Source organism: Oncorhynchus gorbuscha, linkage group LG19 (genome assembly GCF_021184085.1).
Source record: "Oncorhynchus gorbuscha isolate QuinsamMale2020 ecotype Even-year linkage group LG19, OgorEven_v1.0, whole genome shotgun sequence".
NCBI lineage: Eukaryota > Metazoa > Chordata > Actinopteri > Salmoniformes > Salmonidae > Oncorhynchus > Oncorhynchus gorbuscha.
Window position 1 is genome coordinate 49,588,736 of NC_060191.1, and position 21,933 is coordinate 49,610,668.

At 41.4% G+C, this 21,933-nt stretch overlaps 1 protein-coding gene across 1 annotated transcript; it reads left to right on the forward strand.

Moving 5' to 3' along the window:
- The first annotated feature begins 2,552 nt into the window (after positions 1-2,552).
- LOC124004723 (flotillin-2-like) lies at positions 2,553-21,665 on the forward strand. Its single transcript, XM_046313446.1, has 11 exons — positions 2,553-2,783; positions 12,032-12,113; positions 13,877-13,967; positions 14,219-14,342; positions 14,852-14,970; positions 16,827-16,940; positions 17,184-17,303; positions 17,641-17,855; positions 18,199-18,382; positions 18,883-19,032; positions 19,365-21,665. The coding sequence occupies exons 1-11, from the start codon at positions 2,735-2,737 to the stop codon at positions 19,401-19,403; spliced, it is 1,287 nt and encodes a 428-aa protein (XP_046169402.1). The 5' UTR covers positions 2,553-2,734; the 3' UTR covers positions 19,404-21,665.
- The last annotated feature ends 268 nt before the right edge of the window (positions 21,666-21,933 follow it).

The window sequence follows — 21,933 nt, forward strand, 5'->3', positions numbered from 1 at the left end:
GGGACTGCCAGGGGGCTGTAATCCTGAATGAAACAGCGGTAGAAGTTTGCAAACCCAAGAAATCGTTGCAACTGCACCCTGGACATTGGATGAGGCCAATCCACCACTGCTTTCACCTTTCCAGGATCTATCTGAACATTGCCCTCAGTAATGACTTATCCAAGAAAGGTGATAGTAGAGAGGTGGACCTCACACTTCTCGGCTTTCACATACAGTTGGTTCTCCAGGAGGCGCTGAAGGACCTGTCTGACATAAAGGCCATGTTCTTTGCAGATCGGGAAAAAAAACAGGATGTCGTCAAGGTACACAAACAGGTTTAGCATGTCCCGAAGCACATCATTGACCAAAGCCTGGAAAACTGCAGGGGCATTGGTGAGTCCAAAGGGCATGACCTGGTACTCATAATGTCCACTGGCTGTGTTGAAGGCTGTCTTCCACTCATCCCCCTCGCGTATCCAAACCAGGTGGTAGGCATTTCGAAAGGTCCAACTTGGAAAATATGGTGGCCCCCATGAGTGTGCCTGAGACCATAACTCCTCTCACTCTTGCGTTCCCTTAGACGTCCATCAATTCTCATGGTTAAGGCGATAAGTAAGTCGAGATCCCCCGGCAGTTCCTGAGCAGCTCGCTCATCCTTAACCTCCTCAGATAATCTGTGCAGAAAAGTATCAAAAAGAGACTCCGGATTTCAAGTCCGTCTCAGCGGCCAACGTGCGAAAGCCCACCACGTAGTCTGCCACACTAAGGCAGTTTTGACGTAAGTCAAGCAGTTGGCTGGCTGCCTTTCTCCTGGATACCTGTTATGCAGGTGAATGAGGACCCAAAAGCAACTTGGCGAAAACAGAGTCTTTAATCCAGTAAAGTAAATCTACAATCATAAAGCATAATTCCACTCGTAATGACGAGAACAGACTGGAGACTCGATCATGAACTGCAGGTTGCCTCGGGAAGGCACTTGAACGTAGCAGACTCAGACACCTGCTCACCACGCAGCATCTGAGGGAAACACGACACGACAGGGCGATACACAGACACAGCACGGTGAACAATAGACAAGGATCCGACAGGGCAGAAACGGAAAACAAGGGGAGAAATAGGGACTCTAATCAGGGAAAAGGATAGGGAACAGGTGTGGGAAGACTAAATGATTGATTAGGGGAATAGGAACAGCTGGGAGCAGGAACGGAACGATAGAGAGAAGAGAGAGAGGAAGGGAGAGAGAAAAAGGGGAACGAACCTAAAAAGACCAGCAGGGGGAAAATGAACAGAGGGAAAAGCAAAATGACAAGACAATCTAAGACAAAACATGACAATACCGGAGACTCAAACTTCTCACCTCTGCCATGAATTCCTCCAGATGGCAGATTGTTGTTCCCAAACTGCTGTAGCCCAGAAGAGCACCCTTCCCGACATTAGCGTAATTATATACGAATATCGCTCTGTAGGTGGTAAGCAGGGATCACAGGGAGTACCAACTCACCACAGATAGGTACATGTATGCTCTCGTTGGCTGGCCCTCACTTCATATTCGTCGCCAAGCCCACTGGCTCCAGGTCCTCTATAAGTCTTTTCTTGGTAAAGCCCCGCCTTATCTCAGCTCACTGGTCACCATAGCAGCACCCACCCGTAGCACACGCTCCAGCAGGTATATTTCACTGGTCATCTTCTAAGCCATCTCCTCCGTTGACCGCCTTTCCTTTCAGTTCTCTGCTGCCAATGACTGGAACAAATTGCAAAAATCACTGGAGCTGGAGTCTTTTCTCCCTCACTAACTTTAAGCATCAGCTGTCAGAGCAGCTTACCGATCATTGCACCTGTACACACACAGCCTATCTGTAAATAGCCCACCCAACTACCTCATCCCTATATTGTTTTGTTCTTTTGCTCCTTTGCACCCCAGGAACTCTACTTGCACACTCATCTTCTGCACATCTATCACTCCAGTGTTTAATTGCTAAATTGTAATTATTTCACCACTATGGCCTATTTATTGCCTTACCTCCCTAATCTTACTACATTTGCACACACAGTAAATTGATTTTTCTATTGTGTTATGGACTGTACGTTTGTTTATCCCTTGTGTAACTCTGTGTTGTTTGTGTCGCACTGTTTTGCTTTATCTTGGCGAGGTCGCAGTTGTAAATGAGAACTTGTTCTCAACTGGCCTACCTGGTAAAATAAAGGTGAAATAAAAATAATTTAAAAAAAGTTATCTTATGAAGGTATTATTACATTTCTTATCCGGCAGGGGGCAATCTTCTACCATAAAATGTGCATCTATTTTGAAATGTTCTCCAAAACACAAAACACAAATTATATTAAATTAATTGAGTCCTGAAGTCCTGAAGGTATTGCTTTGCATATAGAATTACATTCTTTATAATGTATTGTGAAGTTATATGTTTCTAATAACTTTCTGTAAGAGAGTATATTTCCTTATTTATCAATAGAAACTGCTACTACCTAGTGGCTAGGTAGTAGCATGCGAAGGGAGAGAGCCCCATGAAGTGGGCAGGGCATGTCGTGTTGACAAATGTTAGCTGCTAGCTAGACTACGTCACCGTCTTGATTTGGGGCGGGGGCTTGAGGGAGATTTAATAGGAAGGTGGCAAAGACGCTGTGAATATTTACTGTTTTTAATCGAATTGAGAGACATTTAACCACACAACCAATATATATATTACAATACAGAAGGGTTTCACGTATATTTGAGAGATTATATCACCAGACGAAGATGGGTAGCTGCCTTACAGTTGGACCAAATGAAGCCGTGGTTGTCTCTGGTAGGTGTCCCCCCCTTCCTGCCATGCTACTGTAGCTAGGAAGCTAACGTAGATAGCTTTCTATCATACAAGCTTAATTGTTAATATACGGTTATTTTAACCTATTCGTTTACCAACGGTTCAGTTAATGTATAGTGTTTCTACGCCTGCATTGCTTGCTGTTTGGAGTTTTAGGCTGGGTTTCTGTACAGCACTTTGACATCCGCTGATGTAAGAAGGGCTTTATAAATAAATGTGATTGATTGATTGTATAACGTAAACTCGTACATCGCCTTGGTCCGTACAATTGCCTTTATTTTAGCGCCCCAAAAACGTAATACTTCTAGATCAACTGTAATGTCAATGCCATTGTAAAGCACAATTTATCCCCTTTCCAACAGAATCAATTACATTACCTAAACGCTGCCCATTTCTGCATAATTCAAGTAGGCAATAAGTCCCGCCAGGTCTTTTTAAAAATGGCTTTTTAAAAGTGAAACTAATGCAGAAGTAGAGATGTGTGTGTAACAGTATAAATTTAGACCGTCCCCTCGCGCGAACCACAAAGCATCGTTACCCATCGCTCCACAAAAGCGGCGGGTCTTGCAGAGCAAGGGGAACCACTACTTCAAGGTCTCAGAGGAAGTGACGTCACCGATTGAAGCGCTATTTAAATCAAATCAAATGTTATTTGTCACATACACATGGTTAGCAGATGTTAATGCGAGTGTAGCGAAATGCTTGTGCTTCTAGTTCTGACAATGCAGTAATAACTAACAATTCCAAAACACAGTGTAAAGGGATAATGAATATGTACATAAAGATATATGAATGAGTGATGGTACAGAGCAGCATAGGCAAGATACAGTAGATGGTATTGAGTACAGTATATACATATGAGATGAGTATGTAAACAAAGTGGCATAGTTAAAGTGGTTAGTGATACATGTATTACGTAAGGATGCAGTAGATGATATAGAGTACAGCATATACGTATGCATATGAGATGAATAATGTAGGGTATGTAACATTATATTAGGTAGCATTGTTTAAAGTGGCTAGTGATATATTTTACATAATTTCCCATCAATTCCCATTATTAAAGTGGCTGGAGTTGTCAGTGTGTTGGCAGCAGCCACTCAATGTTAGTGATGGCTGTTTAACAGTCTGATGGCCTTGAGATAGAAGCTGTTTTTCAGTCTCTCTGTCCCAGCTTTGATGCACCTGTACTGACCTCGCCTTCTGGATGATAGCGGGGTGAACAGGCAGTGGCTCGGGTGGTTGATGTCCTTGATGATCTTTATGGCCTTCCTGTAACATCGGGTGGTGTAGGTGTCCTGGAGGGCAGGTAGTTTGCCCCCGGTGATGCGTTGTGCAGACCTCACTACCCTCTGGAGAGCCTTACGGTTGTGGGCGGAGCAGTTGCCGTACCAGGAGGTGATACAGCCCGCCAGGATGCTCTCGATTGTGCATCTGTAGAAGTTTGTGAGTGCTTTTGGTGACAAGCCAAATTTCTTCAGCCTCCTGAGGTTGAAGAGGCGCTGCTGCGCCTTCTTCACGATGCTGTCTGTGTGAGTGGACCAATTCAGTTTGTCTGTGACTACTGTTCCATCGATGTGGATAGGGGGGTGTTCCCTCTGCTGTTTCCTGAAGTCCACAATCATCTCCTTAGTTCTGTTGACGTTGAGTGTGAGGTTATTTTCCTGACACCACACTCAGAGGGCCCTCACCTCCTCCCTGTAGGCCGTCTCGTCGTTGTTGGTAATCAAGCCTACCACTGTTGTGTCGTCCTCAAACTTGATGATTGAGTTGGAGGCGTGCGTGGCCACGCAGTCGTGGGTGAACAGGGAGTACAGGAGAGGGCTCAGAACGCACCCTTGTGGGGCCCCAGTGTTGAGGATCAGCGGGGGTGGAGATGTTGTTGCCTACCCTCACCACCTGGGGGCGGCCCGTCAGGAAGTACAGTACCCAGTTGCACAGGGCGGGGTCGAGACCCAGGGTCTCGAGCTTGATGACGAGCTTGGAGGGTACTATGGTGTTGAATGCCGAGCTGTAGTCGATGAACAGCATTCTCACATAGGTATTCCTCTTGTCCAGATGGGTTAGGGCAGTGTGCAGTGTGGTTGAGATTGCATCGTCTGTGGACCTATTTGGGCGGTAAGTAAATTGGAGTGGGTATAGGGTGTCAGGTAGGGTGGACCGCTAACTAAGCTAGCCGTTTCACATCCGTTACATGTGGGAAAATATATATTTTTTTCACTCGATCTGTCCAACTTTTCACCTCAAATGTAAATAAAACACTATAAAGAGTTTATATAATGTGTCATTACATACCTATTTGAAGGTTTGTGTCGAATTTGAATCGGGGTTTTAAGTGATCTTAGAAGTATACAGCAGCTTTGAGAATGATGATCGCATGCAATGATGAAGCAAAAAATGACGAGGTATCCCCCTTACCCCCGCCACTGTCCATTTCTTGTTTCTATGAAGTGCTACACCTGGTGGAGAGAGATTGTAAGGCAGAAATAGTTGCTTTATGCGTGCTGTACGTTACGACATGACATGTCACGATGTAACGGAGGGTCCGTTACATTACCATGTCGATCAACGCTTGAATAGAAACAGTTCACACCCCAGATTTTGAAGTCAACACAGTCGCTACAGTCCCATTCCTTTTCTTTGTAGCCTCCTTTGAATGTTGCGGTTGTGCATATTTGTACGGAATGGGATGAGTTTACATTAACTAGTTAATGAAACGGTCATTGCATTGATTTTGCTCAACGGATATTTTTATAAATTTTTTATTTCACCTTTATTTAATCAGGTAGGCAAGTTGAGAACAAGTTCTCATTTACAATTGCGACCTGGCCAAGATGAAGCAAAGCAGTTCGATACATACAACGACACAGAGTTACACATGGAGTAAAACAAACATACAGTCAATAATACAGTATAAACAAGTCTATATACGATGTGAGCAAATGAGGTGAGAAGGGAGGTAAAGGCAAAAAAAGGCCATGGTGGCAAAGTAAATACAAAGTAAAACACTGGAATGGTAGATTTGCAATGGAAGAATGTGCAAAGTAGAAATAAAAATAATGGGGTGCAAAGGAGCAAAATAAATAAATAAAATGCAGTAGGGAAAGAGGTAGTTGTTTGGGCTAAATTATAGGTGGGCTATGTGCAGTAATCTGTGAGCTGCTCTGACAGTTGGTGCTTAAAGCTAGTGAGGGGGATAAGTGTTTCCAGTTTCAGAGATTTTTGTAGTTCGTTCCAGTCATTGGCAGCAGAGAACTGGAAGGAGAGGCGGCCAAAGAAAGAATTGGTTTTGGGGATGACTAGATAGATATACCTGCTGGAGCGTGTGCTACAGGTGGGAGATGCTATGGTGACCAGCGAGCTGAGATAAGGGGGGACTTTACCTAGCATGGTCTTGTAGATGATATGGAGCCAGTGGGTTTGGCGACGAGTATGAAGCGAGGGCCAGCCAACAAGAGCGTACAGGTCGCAATGGTGGGTAGTATATGGGGCTTTGGTGACAAAACGGATTGCACTGTGATAGACTGCATCCAATTTGTTGAGTAGGGTATTGGAGGCTATTTTGTAAATGACATCGCCAAAGTCGAGGATTGGTAGGATGGTCAGTTTTACAAGGGTATGTTTGGCAGCATAAGTGAAGGATGCTTTGTTGCGAAATAGGAAGCCAATTCTAGATTTAACTTTGGATTGGAGATGTTTGATATGGGTCTGAAATGAGAGTTTACAGTCTAACCAGACACCTAAGTATTTGTAGTTGTCCAAGTATTCTAAGTCAGAGCCGTCCAGAGTAGTGATGTTGGACAGGCGGGTAGGTGCAGGTAGCGATCGGTTGAAGAGCATGCATTTAGTTTTACTTGTATTTAAGAGCAATTGGAGGCCACGGAAGGAGAGTTGTATGGCATTGAAGCTTGCCTGGAGGATTGTTAACAGTGTCCAAAGAAGGGCCAGAAGTATACAGAATGGTGTCGTCTGCGTAGAGGTGGATCAGAGACTCACCAGCAGCAAGAGCGACCTCATTGATGTAAACAGAGAAGAGAGTCGGTCCAAGAATTGAACCCTGTGGCACCCCCATAGAGACTGCCAGAGGTCCGGACAGCAGACCCTCCGATTTGACACACTGAACTCTATCAGAGAAGTAGTTGGTGAACCAGGCGAGGCAATCATTTGAGAAACCAAGGCTGTCGAGTCTGCCGATGAGGATGTGGTGATTGACAGAGTCAAAAGCCTTGGCCAGATCAATGAATACGGCTGCACAGTAATGTTTCTTATCTATGGCGGTTAAGATATCGTTTAGGACCTTGAGCGTGGCTGAGGTGCACCCATGACCAGCTCTGAAACCAGATTGCATAGCAGAGAAGGTATGGTGAGATTCGAAATGGTCGGTTTGTTGACTTGGCTTTCGAAGACCTTAGAAAGGCATGGTAGGATAGATATAGGTCCGTAGCAGTTTGGGTCAAGAGTGTCCCCCCCTTTGAAGAGGAGGATGACCGCAGCTGCTTTCCAATCTTTGGGAATCTCAGATGACACGAAAGAGAGGTTGAACAGGCTAGTAATAGGGGTGGCAACAATTTCGGCATATAATTTTAGAAAGGGTCCAGATTGTCTAGCCCGGCTGATTTGTAGGGGTCCAGATTTTGCAGCTCTTTCAGAACATCAGCTGAACGGATTTGGGAGAAGGAGAAATGCGGAAGGCTTGTGCGAGTTGCTGTTGGGGGTGCAGTGCTGTTGACCGGGGTAGGAGTAGCCAGGTGGAAAGCATGGCCAGCCGTAGAAAAATGCTTATTGAAATTCTCAATTATGGTGGATTTATCAGTGGTGACAGTGTTTCCTATCTTCAGTGCAGTGAGCAGCTGGGAGGAGGTGTTCTTATTCTCCATGGACTTTACAGTGTCCCAGAACTTTTTTGAGTTAGTGTTGCATGAAGCAAATTTCTGCTTGAAAAAGCTAGCCTTGGCTTTTCTAACTGCCTGTGTATAATGGTTTCTAGCTTCCCTGAACAGCTGCATATCACGGGGGCTGTTCGATGCTAATGCAGAACGCCATAGGATGTTTTTGTGTTGGCTAAGGGCAGTCAGGTCTGGGGTGAACCAAGGGCGATATCTGTTCCTGGTTCTAAATTTCTTGAATGGGGCATGTTTATTTAAGATGGTTAGGAAGGCATTTAAAAAAATATCCAGGCATCCTCTACTGACGGGATGAGATCAATATCCTTCCAGGATAACCCGGCCAGGTCGATTAGAAAGGCCTGCTCCCTGAAGTGTTTTACAGTGATGAGTGGAGGTCGTTTGACCGCTGACCCATTACGGATGCAGGCAATGAGGCAGTGATCGCTGAGATCTTGGTTGAAGACAGCAGAGGTGTATTTAGAGGGGAAGTTGGTTACGATGATATCTATGAGAGTGCCCGTGTTTATGGCTTTGGGGAGGTACCTGGTAGGTTCATTGATCATTTGTGTGAGATTGAGGGCATCAAGTTTATATTGTAGGATTGCATGGTTAAGCATGTTCCAGTTTAGGTCGCCTAGCAGCACAAGTTCTGAAGATAGATGGGGGACAATCAGTTCACATATGGTGTCCAGAGCACAGCTGGGGGCAGAGGGTGGTCTATAGCAGGCGGCAACGGTGAGAGACTTGTTTTTAGAGAGGTGGATTTTTAAAAGTAGAAGTTCAAATTGTTTGGGTACAGACCTGGATAGTAGGATAGAACTCTGCAGACCATCTTTGCAGTAGATTGCAACACCGCCCCCTTTGGCAGTTCTATCTTGTCTGAAAATGTTGTAGTTTGGAATTAAAATGTCAGAATTTTTGGTGGTCTTCCTAAGCCAGGATTCAGACACAGCTAGAACATCCGGGATGGCAGAGTGTGCTAAAGCAGTGAATAGAACAAACTTAGGGAGGAGGCTTCTAATGTTAACCTCTTGCTCCTACCTGGCACGCAGGCGTCCCATCTAGACATCTGGAAATGCAAATGTGCTACGCTAAATGCTAATAGTACTAGTTAAAACTCAAACGTTCATTAAAATACACATGCAGGGTATTGAATTAAAGCTACACTCGTTGTGAATCCAGGCAACAAGTCAGATTTTTAAAATGCTTTTCGGCAAAAGCATGAGAAGCTATTATCTGATGGCATGTAACACCCCAAAAGACCCGCAGGGGACGTAAACAAAATAATTAGCATAGTCGTCGCTACACAAACCGCACAAATAAAATATAAAACATTCATTACCTTTGACCATCTTCTTTGTTGGCACTCCTAGATGTCCCATAATCACTATTGGGTCTTTTTTTTCTCGATTAAATCGGTCCATATATAGCCTAGATATCGATCTATGAAGACTGTGTGATAAACGAAAAAAATTGCGTCTTATAACGTAACGTCATTTTTTCAATTAAAAAAGTCGACGATAAACTTTCACGAAACACTTCGAAATACTTTTGTAATGCAACTTTAGGTATTATTAAACGTTAATAAGCGATCAAATTGATCACGAGGCGAAGTATATTCTTTAGCTGTCCGTCTGGAAATAATGTCCGGGTAATTCTCAACCAAAATATCCGGTCGGAGACCGGAAGAAATGCGTTGCCTTGCGTCTGTTTGACCAAGAAACAAAGCCTAGGCAAATGACAAGACTCTAGACAACGTGTGGAAGCTGTAGGTATTGCAACCTCAGCCCCATTAAATGTGATTCACCTTTATCAATGGGTTCAAGTCGCGCATGGATATATTTTCCCATTTTCAGTGATCAGATTTTCCTGCGCTTTTCGATGAAACACACGTTCTGTTATAGTCACAGCTGTGATTTAACCCGTTTTAGAAACGTCTGAGTGTTTTCTATCCACACATACTAATCATATGCATATACTATATTCCTGGCATGAGTAGCAGGGCGCTGAAATGTTGCGCGATTTTTAACAGAATGTTTGAAAAAGTAGTGTAGGATTAACAGGTTAACATGCATGAAGCCATGGCTATTACGGTTACAGAAGTCGTCAAAAGAGAGCGCCTGGGGAATAGGAGTGGAGCTAGGCACTGCAGGGCCTGGATTCACCTCTACATCGCCACAGGAACATAGGAGGAGTAGAATAAGGGTGCGGCTAAAAGCAATAAGAATTGGTCGTCTAGAACGTCTGGAACAGAGAGTAAAAGAAGGTTTCTGGGGGCGATAAAATGGCATCAAGGTATAATGTACAGACAAAGGTATGGTAGGATGTGAATACAGTGGAGATAAACCTAGGTATTGAGTGATGAAGAGAGAGATATTGTCTCTAGAAACATCATTGAAACCAGGAGATGTCATTGCATGTGTGGGTGGTGGAACTAATAGGTTGGATAAGGTATAGTGAGCAGCACTAGAGGCTTTACAGTGAAATAAGCCAATAAACACTAACCAGAACAGCAATGGACAAGACATATTGACATTAAGGAGAGGCATGCTTAGTCGTGATCAAAAGGGTCCAGTGAGTGGAGAGGTTGGTTGGGGGTCACGGCGATTTAGACAGCTAGCCAGGCCATCGATAGCAAGCTAGTATAGGATGGAGGTCTGTAATTAGCCACCTCTTGCGTTCCGTCAGTAGATTAGTGGGGTTCCGTGTGGTAGAGGGGATTAATCCAAATCACACAACAACAAAAATAAAAACAATAGATATAGTTATAGAGGCCCAAGAAGAAAACATAATAATAATAATAATAAAAATAAATAAATTGTCCGATTGTCTATTCAGATAGCAGCCGGTAAGACAGCTAACGGTTAGCAGGCCGCAGATGGGCGTTCAGGTAACGTCGCGACGGAGGAGCCAGCCGGATAACTCCTTCGGGTAGATAACGTCGGCAGTCCAGTTGTGAAGGCCCGGTGGGGCTCCGCGTAGGCAGTAAAACGGGTCCGGATGGGTGACTGCAGCCCAGGAGTGATTGATGGGACTCAGGAGTGATTGACGGAGCTGGCTAGCTTCGGAATAATTGATGTTTGCTCCGGAATCGCCGATAGTCACATGGATAGCAGCTAGCTAGCTGTGAGATCCAGGTATGAATGTCCAGAGAGCAGTTGAAATCCAGGGACATGGAGAGAAAAATTGGTCCGGTATGTTCCGTTCCGAGCCGCGCTGCGCCGTACAAAACTGGCGATAGATTTTCGAGCTAAAGGATAGCTGATGACCACAAACCGTGGTTAGCTGAATACTAAACAATTTGCCAGTAAAGAAGCTAACTAGCTTCTGAACTAGCTTCTGAACTAGCTTCTGAACTAGCTTCTGAACTAGCTTCTGAACTAGCTTCTGAACTAGCTTCTGAACTAGCTTCTGAACTAGCTTCTGAACTAGCTTCTGGATTAGCTTCTGGCTAGCTTCTGGCTAGTTTCTGGCTAGCTTCCTGGAGTTTCTGGCTAGCTTCTTGGAGGATTTGTGAATCGATAGATTGATTATTTGATTGATTTAGCTGCCAGGGCCAGTCTACCTGTGAATATAGCAGTGGTGTAAAGTACTGAGGTAAAAATACATTAAAGTACTACTTAAGTCGTTTTGGGGGGTATCTGTACATTACTATTTATATTTTTGACAACTTTTACTTCACTACATTTCTAAAGAAAATATTATACTTTTTACTCCATACATTTTCCCTGACAACCAAAAGTACATTTTGAATGCTTAGCAGGATATTTCTTGAACTGCATTGTTGGTTGAGGGCTTGTAAGTAAGCATTTCACGGTAAGGTCTACACCTGTTTTATTCAGAGCATGTGACAAATACAATCTGTCTCAACATCCTCACACTTGGTTTGGAGCATCATAATCTCCGATGTAATCCAAATGAGGGACAAAAATATTTCAGGTCAAAACTATAGTTTTGAATGAGCTAAATCATACCAACACTTCCATGTTTTGATTGTTTGAGTTACTACATCCTTAGCTATGTACACTGTAATATGATCCTCACTTAGCTACCAAGTGCAAGGCCAATGGATTTCTAAGCTTGCAGGGAAATTATACACAAGGTTATGTAATCATGTAGCCTACCCTTATAGAAGTCTATGAGTAGCTTATACCTACACGTGTTTTACATTTGGCCCTGTAGTAACCTAGCTATTGCATGGCACCAAGACAAAGGAATTGTTGTGGTAACAACTAAAAAGGGTGTCAACTGAGCATCTGTAATGAGTGCTGATGAATGATAGTCATTCCCTGATGGAAATCTTGTGCCACTGCTCACTCACGCCTTGTCTGTTTCATTTCTCAGGTGCCTGTTGTGGCTCAGATGAGAAGACCTACATGGTGGGGGGCTGGGCCTGGGCCTGGTGGCTCATCACTGACATTCAAAGGTGAGACCGTCGGTGACGATGCCATGTTATGCTATAGAATTGTCTTCATCAGTCTATCAGCAATCATGGGTTGTTTTGCAAATGGTCTGGAGGAGGCTTGTTTTATTTATTCAATGGATAAATAAGACCAAATGTTTCCATACAAATACTAAATTGCATAAAAGGGCTGCCTGAGGTTTAGAAACCCACAATCATTTATGGACACAGCTCCAACAGGTTTTTCAGCTATCGTAGATTTCCACAATGATAGCCTATAATTCAGTAAACGCACCAATCATCTGCGGACTAAGAATCAGCCAGGAGGTGTGTGTGTGTGGAAGACTATTATTTATTTTATTATTATTTTATTGCCACACTTTCCTGACTGACCTACATTGTGTTAATGAATTCTGGATGTTTCAAATGGAAACATGGCAAAGGACACTTGGCCCCACCTTAAACTACAGTACACATTCACTATTCTGCCTTTTTTCCCTGTGTGTCACTTGGCCCCATTCTTACCCTTTTTCACAGTAGGTTAGGTGCTGTCCTCTGTTTATTAACTGACTGTAAGGCATTCTCCCCTGGGTTTACATGAAAGCATGCAATGTTTTGTTTAGGGTTTCTTCAGGGTATTTTTGCTCAATAGCCAGTATGTAACGGCGTTCGTCTGTTGAAGAAAGAGAGTCGGACCGAAATGCAGCGTGTAGGTTACTCATGACTTTAATGAACTGAATCGCGGTACATGAAATAACTGAATACTAAATACAAAAACAACAGAACGGAACGTGAAACTAATTACAGCCTATCTGGTGACATACTACACAAAGACAGGAACAAACACCCACGAAATACAAAGAGAAACTCAGGCTGCCTAAATACGGTTCCCAATCAGAGACAACGATAAGCACCTGACTCTAATTGAGAATCGCCTCAGGCAGCCAAGCCTATACAACACCCCTAATCAGCCGCGATCCCAAATAATACAAACCCCAATACGAAACACAACATATAAACCCATGTCACACCCTGGCCTACCCAAACATATAACAAAAACACAAAATACAATGAACAAGGCGTGACACAGTAACTAGTCGTTTGGGGTGTGTCAAGGAAGTGGTGGCAATAGAAGTAGTAAATCTCCAGAAACAATAAACATTCCACTACAGAAATATTCCATCACTGAAATGTTGCCATTGTGAAACTCCTCATGTTACTTCCCAATGATATTTATTCAATGATGAAATAAGATAACAATATTTCAGCTGAGCCTCCAAATTATTCCATTACTTCTGCTCCTGATGTGTTGTCAGTGACATTGTCACATAATACTGATGCAGAGTGTTTTTCTCTTCTCCCTCTGTTATATTGTGCTGTTAAAGGAACAATCTGCAGTTGCTATATCCATTTTTGGTTAATGATATGTAACCATTGATTCTTGAATAATTTTACTTATAAAGGCCGCATGAGCTTTGTTCAACTGTCGTACTCCATCAGAACGCAAAATATAAGTTTGTTTTACTATGTTTGTAAACAAAGCGAATGTAAACAAACACTGTATACTATAGCCTCACAAGATGGTTAAAACTATCATTTTGAAATCATGGATGGTCACTCCTTGTATCCATAGCTCTGTCTATGTATTTGAGTGGTTGCATTTCTACAGCCACATCCCTTAGCTTTTTTCCGAGACAGTGGGGAGAGAACGTGTCGTTATTGTTTCAACTGCAGGTTGCACCTTTAAGGTCTGCATTAACAAAAACACTTTTTTCCCCCTCATATAGGATTACACTGGAGATTATGACACTCCAACCCAAGTGTGAGGATGTTGAGACTGCAGAGGGGGTCGCCATCACTGTCACTGGGGTGGCACAGGTAAAAAGAATATCTATTTCGTCAGTTGTATGAAACCGACACCATTGAATTGGAAAATGTCTTACCTATTTATAATTTTAATTGTTATTGATTTTAATATCTTTTAATTACAAACTGCAGCTGTAGCGAGCTCTTTGTGTAAACTAACTTATAGCCATAGATCAAGTTTTTAAATCACAGTGATTCATATTTGCGTATGCACACCAGGCCACAGTCTGTCTTTCCGAATCTCTCCTTCATCTCTTCTCCAGATCAAAGTGATGACAGATCATGATCTTTTGGCAATTGCTTGCGAGCAGTTTTTGGGCAAATCCGTCCCTGAAATCAAAGGAGTGGTTTTGCAAACCTTGGAGGGACATTTACGCTCAATTCTAGGTGAGGAGAATCTCTCCAAAGGAAAATATATATATTTTTTATATTATGGTCTTCTGTTGATTTCAGTTGGTTGTTGTCAGCTTTGTTCTCTGTTAGCTGATGTAAATCAGTGGCTAAACCTCAGCGTCACACATACACATGGGTTTTGCTGATGGGTAGTTTTTCAACAACAAAGAATTGCAGATGGGTAGCTTTTCAAACAGTTTGTTCAAGCTTTGTACTAAATATAGCCTGTCTAAATTTTTTAATTTAGAAAAAAGTAGAAATTACAGTCAATGTAATGAGAGCCTGAATGTGTGAAAGGGAAACTTCTAAAACCACAAAACTGAAATCTGAGAATATAGACTGCACTATTGAAAAGTAAACGTTATATGTTCAGTATTATGAGATTTTCATGTTTTACTTTATGATTATTTGACTGCCATGTGGGATAGCCTTAATTAAGTGAAGTAGGTCTATATCCAGTGTTGTAGAGACTGACAGGCTCTTCTGCTCTTCCCTCTCCCCAGGTACACTGACGGTGGAGCAAATCTACCAGGACAGGGACAAGTTTGCCCAGCTGGTGAGGGAGGTGGCAGCACCTGACGTTGGCAGGATGGGCATTGAGATCCTCAGCTTCACTATCAAGGTGAGTCAATTGGTGGTGCCATGAAGTGTGGAGGGTAAATGCAGTTAAACACACGTTTTTATTTTAATGTTTTTGTTTTATTGGTGTGTTTTATCCTATGGCATTTAATGGATGATGTAAACCTGTTGATTGGGAGGCGACTCCACTTAACTAGTCTTCACCGTTGTTGATTAGGATTGAGTAATGGATTATTAGTAGTTCTAATAGCTGTGAGTTAGCCTAGACTGTCACAGTCCCCGTCAATGAGATCCACTTTTTATTATCAGCTTGTCGTGTCTCTAGTATGGTTAAATGAGATTACATGCTATTTTCAAATCAATTCCATATGTGTAATTATTGTTACGTGATTAAACTAATCATGCAAACTTAATTAACTAGGAAGTTGGAGCACCACTGAAGCATTAGTTTCATTAGTTTCAAAAATTATGATCTTAAATTAGATCTTTTATATCAATAGCAATCAATCATTAATTATTCTTTACATTATATCAGTCTCATCTGAACGTCGTAAAATTCTTGGTTATCTGCACGAACACTAGAATAAATTATGAAACAGTGATATACAAATTGGCATTAATTATTTACTAACTAATCAAATCACATAAATACATAACAAACAGTAGATATTGTTTACTAACAATGATTGGAAAGTCCCTAGTGGGTAAAGGTGATATGACCGTTTGGTAGACATTAGGGAAGGGTGAGACTGAGAGCTGGAAAGACAAAATAGATTAATTACACAGTATATAGTTATATTAATTGAAATGCTAATCCTTGCACATGAACAGCTGCTCATTCGAAAATAATTGCAAGTATATATTTACGCCCGTATGTCGTTGTTGTCTTCTCTGTTGGAATCTCTCTGAAACCAGAGTCTCTCTGGTTGCGTTTCCCTGAAGATTAAAAGTATTTTGTGGTCGTTAGAATGGATACTAAAGAGTACCATTTGGGAATGTTCTCATAGAATAGATGTTTCGGCGGTTGTTGGTATTCTCGTTCTAGGTTTACATAATTTTTAGCTCCGGACTAGTAATTATACATCTAAGATTTGCTCTTATTCTGTAGGGATCGATAGTCTCAGAGTTTAACCATTCCTAGCCATGTAGCCAATGCTCCATGTGGTATAGTCCTGTCCTTTGGTAGAGTTGTAGTTTAAACCACTTCACACACCAGCATCTCTAAGACATGTTTTGGTCTTAGAGATTCAGCCATTTGCAACCTTAGCTTACACTGGGGTTTGCGTGGTCTTAACTGGGATTTGCGTGGTCTTAACCATTTGCAGCTGGGGTTTGCTTAGTCTAATGTGAATTTCATCAGGAGTTGGTTTTATACGTAACAGTAGAAAAGGGCCGTCCATGGCAAGTAATGTGATGTCTAGGCTCATGGGGGTGTGGCTACTGACTAGTTCATCTTTAGATGTTAACCTGGCAGCTGGGAAATGTACACTTTAAGAGATACCGTTATGTGTGAAACACTCGTCATAACTGTCCTTTAAGTGTCCATGGATTATTCTCAAAAGTAGCAATATGTTTTAATTCTCTTTTGGGGATTAGGAGTTTGGCCAAGTCTCTGTTCTGGGAGACACTCTCCCTCAATACTGCATGGTAGTTTCTACCCGGTATTTACGACCGGAGGTGATAAACCTGGGTTAGGAGAGTGTGAGAGAGGGTAGAAGCCATAATCTACACCCAGAAAGGGCCACGTCATAACAAGCACTTTACTGCAAGAGCGACAATCAATTAGATGTTATTACATGTTGATGTTGGACATTTTATTTACGTTTTTGTTCCCTCAAGTATCTCTGGTAGTGTATGGTAATCTGAGCTACTGTGTGTGTGTGTGTGTGTGTGTTGTAGGATGTCTATGATAAAGTGGACTACCTGAGCTCACTGGGGAAGACTCAGACAGCAGCAGTCCAGAGGGATGCAGACATCGGTGTGGCAGAGGCAGAAAGGGATGCTGGGATAAGAGTAAGATTCAATTCAATAAATGTAATAATTCCAGAGGGGCAATTATTTCTAGGGTTATGTTTGTCTGTATTAATGTACATACATTTCATTTGAAAGGTTTGTAAGCTCATTTTATTAATTTCCTCTTTTCCTCTCCTCATACGCTTCCACTCTGTTTCTCTCTCCTCATCCTTTCGCCCTATCTCTCTCATGTACATTCTAATCTCTCTTTCTCTCTCTCATTGTCTCACTCTCTCTCACCAGGAAGCAGAGTGCAAGAAGGAGATGATGGATGTCAAGTTCCTGGCCGACACAAAGATGGCAGACTCCAAACGAGAACTTGAACTGCAGAAGGCTGCTTTCAACCAAGAAGTCAACACCAAGGTCTGCATGAACCCCATACTCCACTTTTGAATGTCAGTTAAATGAGTACAGTGCGATAGAAATTCCAGTCTACTAAATTATTCTATGATGTTGGTCCATCTGAGTCTAAATTATCAGTAGGCGTTAGTAATTTAGTAAATGCGACGTTTTATGCGATCAGAGAGCCCGGAATTAACATTAAATATAGCCCTAAGCAGCCAAACGCTCCCTCCAGCCAACCTCAACATTAAAAAACTCCTCTATCAACATAGACGGCCATGTCATGATCCTGTCTCTCTGTCTGTGTGCTTCAACATGGACGTCTTGGTCATGTCTCTCTCTGTCCCTGTGTCTCCAGAAAGCAGAAGCCCAGCTGGCCTATGAGCTGCAGGCAGCTAAAGAACAGCAGAAGATCAGGCTGGAGGAGATGGAGATTGAGGTGGTTCAGAGGAAGAAGCAGATCACCATTGAGGAGAAGGAGATTTTCCGCACAGAGAAGGAGCTCATCGCCATGGTGAAGAGGCCTGCCGAGGCAGAGGCATACAAGATGCAACAGCTGGCTGAGGGACAGAAGTGGGAACAGCTTTTATATCATAACAGAGCATACCCACAGTACCGTTATACGCTTACCTAGCTGTAACATACAAACTGTCGTTCACTAGTGATTCCACTCAACTTTATGTGCATTGTCTTCTATCACAAAAACATTTTCTACACATGTAGATTGGTAGCACTTCATTTAACTGTAAAAAAAAAAGCTTGTTTTTTAACAAGTGAGCAGTTAAAATGGTAATTACACAATAATAGCATATTAATTAAATTGTTTCTTTTGGAAACTAGCGGATACTTTTTTGTCTCTTTTGGAAAACAATCTAGTTTCCCAGTTGTTCTGATACAAGTGTGTTGTGTCTTTCAGGATGAAGAAGGTTCTGACGGCCCAGGCAGAAGCAGAGAAGATCCGGAGAATAGGCGAGGCAGAGGCTGGCTCCATTGAGGCTATAGGGAAGGCTGAGGCTGAGAAGATGAGACTGAAGGCTGAGGCTTACCAGCAGTATGGAGAGGCAGCCAAGACTGCTCTTGTCCTGGAGGCCCTGCCCAAGGTAACAGACTATGGAATTAATTGGTTGTTTTAAATGCAGTGTATTCATGCGTGCATTCGAATGGTTTAGATTTGATCAAATTAAATCACTACTGCCTTGATGAGACCTTCATACAGATGTATTCATATTGAGGTAGTAATGTGTAGATGTACAGTAGACACACTCATTAACATGCCCCCAGATAAACCTAGTAACATTGATACTAATAAAGCAGTAATAAACAGTTATAATCTAGTAACCATAATAATGCCGGTGTTTGACTTTTTATTTCTGACTGGACAAAGTACAGTAGTATCAGTCATCAGCCAGTAGTTATCTACAGTATCTTTGTCAGCCAGTGTTAAGAGGTGGTAGCCTGCATGTATATGTGTCAGATTACACCGTCTTAAAGTAACTCAGAAGTCAGATGATTTGTTGATGTAATATGCCATTATATACCATAAAAGTGTCTTGTGATGTGAGCACAATAAAAACATCTCAATGTGCCCGAATCTTCCTAGATTGCAGCCAAGGTGGCGGCGCCGCTGGCCAGGACCAATGAGATAGTAATCCTGAGCGGGGAGGGAAACCATGTGACGGGGGAAGTGAACCGCCTCCTGGCTGAACTTCCTGTGTCTGTCAATGCCCTCACAGGAATTGACCTATCAAAGGTAATTAGGGGCTGGACAGGAAGTGGAACTTCACTTAGCGTCAGTATAATATTGTTCACCAGACATGCATGGTGAAAATGGTAGGTAAAACAGATTAGTGAGTCCATAGAAATATAATTACACCCATCATGGAACATTTACTTGTATAGAGTGGTAATGTCTGTTCTAATAATTCTAATTCTATGAATTAGCCAATATGTCCTACAGAATCCTATTGGTGCTGCTGGATTGTTCTAACCTACATGCAATTTTTCAGAAATAGTGAAATGAAACGTTAGCATACAATATCTCTTTCTACCCTAAATTGATTGTTTTTGTTCCCTATTCAACAGATCCCACTACTGCAGAGGATGACTGATGCTCAGGCCTGAAAACAATCTTTCCCTTCTACTCTCTGTTTTATGCACTCTCATAGACTGCCTTCAATACCCTTGAAATTATTATTTATTTATTAAATATGAACAAGTGGATTTTTTTAAACCTCTGGTGCCTTAATTTCTACAGGACCAGAATATCTGCATGTACCGCTGCTCCTTTATATACTCTATGTATCTTTTGAGTTCACTACTTTTTGAATTATGAAGCTTTTTACAATAAGTAGATCGCATGACATTGTTATTATTTAGCATGAACTGAGCCTTTTTGATTTTACTCATAAACCTCTCTAGTCTCTACCTTACCATATCATGTCAGTGAACAGCTGTCAAGAAGAGCAACCTCTATGATTTTCTTTCAAAAGTTGTAACTCACCGTGCCTATTATATACTTCATTATTACTCAGTAATTATCTCTTCTTGCTCTCATGTGACTATTTTATATTATGGAAGTTACTGTACTCTAATGTATATAACTTTTAATTTAACTGATTTAATTTGTGTCCTTTATGATGAGTTATGGGTTTTCACAATCAGGTGACAAGTTGTATCAAGTGCTACATGAAACAAGGTGCTCACTGCTTACTATCCTCAAATAATTTATTTAGGTTTCAGAGTCAAAACTCTGAGTAACTGGGAATTCTTCCCACTCTTTAAGAAATCATGTGTTTTCATGTAGTTTTATGTTGTAAACATTGTTTAGTACATTATTCCAAACACTTTCATTTATAGCAACATGAATGACTTTTTATACTCATCCCAGAAACCTGATTGGCAGTCCTTTTGTTTCTTTGGCTATGATGCATCTTTCTGAATTGGCGTGAAGTAAATTGAAGTAAGTTTGAGGGAGAGATTAAGTACTTTGTGGGATTCTAATGATGTAGTGTAATTTATTGAGAAGTCTTTGTCCTGGTGAAAGTTCAGTATGTGAAATATTGAAGGGTTTTTGAGTCCAAGAAGTAAAAACTCATAGCCAAACGCTAGTCATTGATCCTTATCATTTTTATTATACAGGAATAGGTATTTTTTTTAAATATGAGCTGTGATATGTTTTTAAGAAGTAATTTTGTTCATTCTGTTGATTTCTTAATTTCATGTTTCAATTGATTAGTGTGACTTGATTATAACATTGACAGACACTTGTTGCAGTTTTATATAGTAATATAAGTACATTTTAAGCCATGTAAGACAGCTCTTCAGGTTCTGTCCACGATGTAATCTTTGTTAAAGATAACTGTATATCATACACTTGTCAGAGAAAGATATCACTCCCGTTTAGACGATGCTGTTCAATGTATTTAGTCATTTATCTTGCTTTTAATCATCTATAATTGTGAAAATGGATATATGTACTGTTACACTATTGTCATTCCACATGACCTCCATGTTTATGATCTGTTTGTTGAGCTCATTCCAAGACTGAATCACAATCTCTGATTTATATTGGCTTTTTGTTGTATTGTGGTTAGTCATCGTAGAGGTAAAAGACTAACTTTCTGCTTGTTGTTTAGTATCACTATTTACGTTGTAATCTTAACCGAGGTGGAGGGTAGCCCTTTGTACAAGGACAGGGAAACGGCAGATCTTGGTCATTTTTATATATATATATGTGGATGCCATCATCACTGATTTGGAGACTTGCACTATTCAACATGAGATCATGGAAATGGGAAATCAAGATGGGAAAACTCCCAGCTATCATGTAAGTGGACAGATTACAAAAAAGCACTGAGCAAATTATAAAGAATATCATCGCTCAAATGTGTTTGGATTGGAAAAATGTTTCCTTGTCCTTTCCCCCTCCTAGACATATCATAATGTTCGTTTTAATTAGTCAAATGAAAACGACTTGTGAAGGACTGTTACTGTAATGTTTATTTTCGTCTGCCCTCAAGTTGATTTGACTCTACTTCATTGCAGCCATTGTAATCTAAGTAATTTTGCCAATACTGTGAAAAGGTTTCAGTTGTGTAACAGCTGTAATTTGGATTTTTGAGTTGCATTGTGGCTTCATGACCAAATGCATTGTTTTGGCTAAGCTTTTCTTTTTTTTGACAATCCACTAAAGATACTTTTTTACTTTTTGGATACTTTTTGTGAAAATAATTATCATTTTACTGTTGTGTCAAATATGCACTCAATCTTTTTGAGTCAATGTAGATGTTTTTATTTTTCAACAGGACTAGATATTTGTGAATGTTACACAATATTACCATATTTCAGTCTTCATCTGTCATGCTAATAAAATTACAACAAATAGTTGTGCTCTTTTTCTAATAATTCAGTATCTTCCATCGATGTGGACAGCTGCAACATTCATGGCATGTAAATCCCGATTTTTATTTAACTAGGCAAATCAGTTAAGAAATTCCGATTTACAATGACGGCCTACCGGGAAACAGTTGGTTAACTGCCTTGTTCAGGGGCAGAACGACAGATTTTGACCTTGTCATCTCGGGGATTCGATACAGCAATTTTTCGGTTACGGGCCCAACGCTTTTCGGTTACTGCCCCAGTTAGTCTTGCG

What these genes read in the sequence shown, in the direction of transcription:
- LOC124004723 (XM_046313446.1), top strand. Translation starts at nt 2,735, where the DNA reads ATGGGTAGCTGCCTTACAGTTGGACCAAATGAAGCCGTGGTTGTCTCT. An exon ending in AAAGGGATGCTGGGATAAGA is followed by an intron (nt 16,941 to 17,183) that starts GTAAGATTCAAT and finishes CTCTCTCACCAG; the next exon opens with GAAGCAGAGTGCAAGAAGGA. An exon ending in CAGGAATTGACCTATCAAAG is followed by an intron (nt 19,033 to 19,364) that starts GTAATTAGGGGC and finishes CCTATTCAACAG; the next exon opens with ATCCCACTACTGCAGAGGAT.